Raw genomic sequence first — 5,000 nt, forward strand, 5'->3', positions numbered from 1 at the left:
TTAGGTGGTTTAGCAGCAGCATTTGTTGTTGCAGTGACAGGAGCAGCTGGAGCACTAGATGGTGGGACAGTACTTGTGGCCTCTTCCTCAGGTGGCTTCTGGGGCTCAGGGGGTCGTTCCTCTGGTTCAGGAGGCTCTGAAGGTAAGGGTGGTGGAGATGCAGCTTTGGGTGCTGGTGCAACAGGAGATGATTTTTCAGTCATCTCAGTTTGATCACTGCTGCTAACACGAGCCTCTTGTTGTGGGGAGCCTGGAGGTGAGGGGGACTTTGTGGGCTCAAATGGATCGTACACATCTGGCTCTGGAGATGACCCAGGAGGCGAACCTGCAGGGGAGCGAGGAACTCTTACTGCTGGAGATTTAGGGCGACCCACAGATTCATCCGACTCTGGGGGTGGACCTGGGGGTGTGTTGGGTCCCCGCGTTGGTGCAGGAGGCTCCTCCTCTTCTTCCTCTTCGTCACGCAGAGGGTTATTAATTGGTTTGAGAACCTGTTTGCTTGAGAGGGTAAATTTGACAGCAGGTTCAGGAGGAGTCTTGGGTCCCTGAGGTCTGACTGGAGGCACAGGTGTGGTGCCAAGATCGGGAGGCAGCCGTGTAATACCCTCATCTTCTGAGTCGGAGATGAGGATGGGTTCCTGAGGTGGGGGAGTGACCATTATCACATCCAAATCTATTACTTCTGGGCTCTTGGGAGGTTTCTCTTTAGCACGATTTTCAGCCACATGATCGGGTGACCACATGGGCTCGTCCTGGAGTGGCGTTCTCTTGCCACTTGCTGAGGGACTTCGGCTTCTTGACCATGACCGGAAGGGACTGCTGCGTGTTTTCTCTACATTCTTGTGTGCTTTTCTCTTGGGATCTCCTTCCAATTTTATATCCCTTTCCCTTCTCCTTCTGCCTTCTTTGTTCTCTTTGCCTGGAGCCCTTGCAAAACTCACACTCACCATGATGCTACCACCTGCCTGGTACACTTCTTTGCTTTGTAGAGGTGACTTCTCTCTTCTCTTCTTCCTCCGGTCTCTTTCTAGCTTGGTCTCCTCCTTCTTGTCCACTTCTCTTTCCTTTCTCTTCTCGTCCTTTTTCTTCTCTTTCTTCTTCTCTACAACTGCTTCAGGCTTCCTGGGTTTTTCTTTGGTCTTCTCTTTTGGCTTGGCTGCTGGTGGGGGGACCTTCTTCTTTTCAGGCTTTTTCTTGACTGGTGGCGTACGCGACCTGCTCCGGCTACGTCTCTTCCTCCTGTCGCGGCTACGTACTGGGGACCTCGACCGGGAGGAGGAGCTTGAACTTGAGCTAGAGCTTGAGGATGTGTATGATGAGGAGGATGATGATGAGTAGCTCCTTCTTCTGGCTCCCCGCTTCTTGGCCCGAGACCTTGAGGGGGAACGGGAATAGCTCTTCCTAGTCCTTCTGCCTCTTGACAAGGACCGTCGTCTTGACCTTGATCTGCTGTGTCTTCTTGACCTTGACCTTGATCTATGCCTTGACCTCGATCTTGACCTTGACCTCAAGGCCACATCCCGGCCAAACTCATCCTTCTTCTTTCTCTCCTCCTCCTTCTGGGTGATCATCTTTCTCACATTGTACCTTTCCATTTCTTTTCTCTTTGGTTCTCTTTTCTTTTCTCTGTCCCTTCTCCGTTTGTTTGACGAGTCTCTATTTCTGTCTAAACTTCTATCCCTTTCTCTTTCTCCTCTACTTCTGTCTCTGTTTCTGTCATGCCCATCCCTAGGGCGGTCCCTCGAATTTTTGGCGCCCTTCCTGTCTTTGTCTCTCTCATCTTTGTCATTGTCTCTGTAGTTTCTCTCTTTGGTGTTTTTGGATACCTTCTTGAAGGATACATCCTTTTCCTTATCCTTCTGCTTGGCCTTTGACTTGGGCTTGGGTGGAGGACTCTTGGGGACCTCTGGAGGGGTGGGCTCAACTGGCTCCTTAGGGGGTTCGGCCTCCAACTCGGGCACTGTATTCTCCTTATCCTTCTCAGGATCCTCGGGTTCTGCCTCCTCTGCCTCAGGTTTCTCCTTCTCTTTCTCTTTTTTGCTCTTTTCCTTTTCCTTCTTCTTCTTCTCTCTGCGCTTGGCATTTTCATCCACTATTTCTCCTTCCTCGTACTCTCCCTCCTGGTCTCTTGGAGACGGAGACACCTCAATCACCCTGCGGATCTGAAGGTTGAGTCTGGGGTGGTGTGCAGGTGGTGTTGAATGTTGGGGTGTTTCGCTAGGGATCTCACCCTCCTCAATGTTGTCATCATTGTCATCAAAGCTTATCTCCTCATTATCAGATATTGTCTCTGTTTCCAGCCCTTCTAGCCCTACAATGGGCTGATTAGTTCTCTCTCTACTCTTCTCTTCATCACTCTCCCCAAAGATTTCTTTAACTAAATGGTCAGATTTACCCTGATTAACATTCTCATTTGTGCTACTAGTCACTTCGTGGTCACCCATATTGCTATCTGATAAAGATATTGAACTATTTGCAGACTTATCAAGGTCTGGAGTATCAGTATCTGAGACTGCCTCAAGCTCAAAGTCATTGAGACCAGGCAAATTGCTACTACCCACTACGTTATTTTCCTCTGAGTCTTCCACCACTATTCTTCTCGGCATATCTGGATTTGTTCTACTTTCTGGCTTGATACTGTCGTCAATGACAAGATCATCGTCACTAGACTCTGGATCACGATCATTTTCCTTTTTATCTGCTTCTGATGTCACCATCACAGCATTATTGTCCTTATAATTAGCTTTCTCTCCTTCCTCTTCCCCCTCCTCCTCCTCCTCTTCCTCCTCCTCCTCCTCTTCCTCCCCTTCAGGTACTTCTGGTTCTATGTCACTATAAATATCTATTTCCTCATCATCATCTTTTTTCTTTTTTTCGTCTGGTTTCTTTTCTTTTTTCTTACTACCGTTACAGCTGCCACTTGGATTCTCCTTCTGACCCCCATCACCATCACTGTTATTGAGATATGCTGCATAAGCCTTTGCACCTGTGGGGTCTCCACTCTGGTGACCCCCACTGTTGCTTCCTCCTGGTGACCTGCCTCCTCCCCCTCCGCCTGCCAAGGTCTGGCCTGGTGCAGGCTGCCTGGAGGGGGATCCCCCTTGGTTCTCTCCTCCCGATTGCTGCCGGCCAGGGGAGTCAGGTCCAGCAGCCCTTGAATGGCCCTCAGCACGCCCGTTTAGCTGCAGGGGCTCATTTGTTCTGTTTCCTGTGCTGGTGGGGGCCTTCACCATGATCCGGTTTCGCAGGGCCTTGGGGTTGGTCTTCAGGAGGATAGACTGACTCTCAATGATAGAGTCCAACACACTGCCAGCAATTCTTGTGTTGTTATTCTCTACCACTTTGGGCTTGACCATTCTCCTCTCAAGTGATGTGTGAGACATTAGAGCTCGAACTGAGAGTGCTTTCCGTCTCGCAAGAGCCTGGGTGGAGTTTACTTCACGCCCCCTTCTCACTCCTGCTGCTAGGATTGCATCACCATACTCATCAGGCCTAAAAATAGAGTGAAAAAGGTAATAAAAAAAAAAAAAAAAAAAAAAAAAAAAAATTGCATATATATATATATATATATATATATATATATATATATATATATATATATATATACACACAAACACACGTTTCCATTCTAAGGTAGGGAATATCCAAAAAATGTTTTTTCATTCATGATTACATACTTGCTACCTCATATATAAGGCAATATTACAATTCTATGAACTCAATGATATTATTTCCAGGGAAAGGTTCATATTGCAGATACTTACTCCATGCTAATGTCAACATCTGCATTGACCCCAAGGAGAGAAAGTTGCGGGAGGGCAGCATTTTCACGGCGACCAAATACAGAATTTTCCCGGTTGGTAGCTGGTCGCATGTTGGGTACAAGCTGCCATGGCTTACAAGGCTGAATGCCCAACACTTCTGCTATTCTTGCCTTAGGTGTTACTGCAGGCACTGCTTTCTTCATTTTCTTGGTACCCTGTGGCACAGATAAAAGAAAATTTAAATATCACACCCTATGGCTACAGTGAATTTTAACAAACTAGAAGTGCTAGCTAATCAATGTGCAGATTCCCTGGTAACTCCCTTTAAGGTATATCTTATTCATAAATATGTAGTATTAAATAATCTGCATGCATAATGGTTAACTATAAATAAAAATTAAAATAAATAAATACATAAACAACACAATACAAACAAGAACCAATTCAAAACAAGCAAACTTACCTTCTTCTTTCTCCTTTTCTTGGATTTGACTTTCTTGGTGGTCTTCCTTGTTTTGCGCTTTGTTTTGAGACGCGCTGTCCTGGTACTCTTTGATTTTGTGGTTTTCTTGGTTGTGGTTTTTCGTTTCTTTCGGACTTTTCTCTTTTTTCTCACCACCTTTCCCTTCTTTCTCTTTGGGGCAGTTGAGGTTCTGCGTGGTTTGGTGGTGGATGTGGTTCTCTGTGACTTGGAAGTGGATGGTGAGGCTGTTGGAGAAGCCTTGCTCCCTGCCTCTGCCTCCTCCTCTTCCATGGCCTGATCAAGTTGAGCGTGAGCCATGATTAGAATATGACGCATATTGCGGAAACAAGGCAGCAGAAACTAGTAAAATACTACTTTGGCTTACTCCTTTTAGTTATGGTATTCCTTAAAAGCCTTAATCTTTTGACATTTCACCACAATTGAAAATAAGCTGATATAGCAGAATAAGAATGTCAAGCCCATCTTTTCCTTGCTAAGTACAACCCTCTAAAGTAGGATTAAGTTTCTTGTCAGCCAAAAGACTTAAGCCTGAAAGATCATATATACCCTAACCAGAACCACGGACAGCAAAGAAATTATGTTTCCTTTACTTCGACTTTTTTACTCGAGCAGCTGAATGTTACCCAATTGATGATTGGATTTCCTGGCATCATGCCAAGCTATGCACTGGGCTTCATACACAATCAGCTGCTCTATAAAGTCTTAGCTGTGGCTTACATAATTTTCCAGTACTTACTACCAAGCATATAGTC

The 5,000-nt window shown here is 46.0% G+C and overlaps 1 protein-coding gene across 1 annotated transcript in view; it reads right to left on the bottom strand.

Moving 5' to 3' along the window:
* LOC125042070 (PHD and RING finger domain-containing protein 1-like) overlaps positions 1-5,000 on the bottom strand; it is a 20,984-nt gene that overhangs the window by 6,122 nt on the left and 9,862 nt on the right. Inside the window, exons 7-9 of the mRNA XM_047637534.1 lie at positions 4,228-4,521; positions 3,765-3,979; positions 1-3,492 (exon numbers count right to left, since the gene is read on the bottom strand). The exon at positions 1-3,492 is cut by the window's left edge and continues 605 nt beyond it. Of these exons, the coding sequence (XP_047493490.1) occupies positions 1-3,492; positions 3,765-3,979; positions 4,228-4,521 (4,001 nt within the window). The remainder of the gene's footprint in view (positions 3,493-3,764; positions 3,980-4,227; positions 4,522-5,000) is intronic.

The sequence above is a fragment of the Penaeus chinensis genome, chromosome 31 (genome assembly GCF_019202785.1).
Source record: "Penaeus chinensis breed Huanghai No. 1 chromosome 31, ASM1920278v2, whole genome shotgun sequence".
NCBI lineage: Eukaryota > Metazoa > Arthropoda > Malacostraca > Decapoda > Penaeidae > Penaeus > Penaeus chinensis.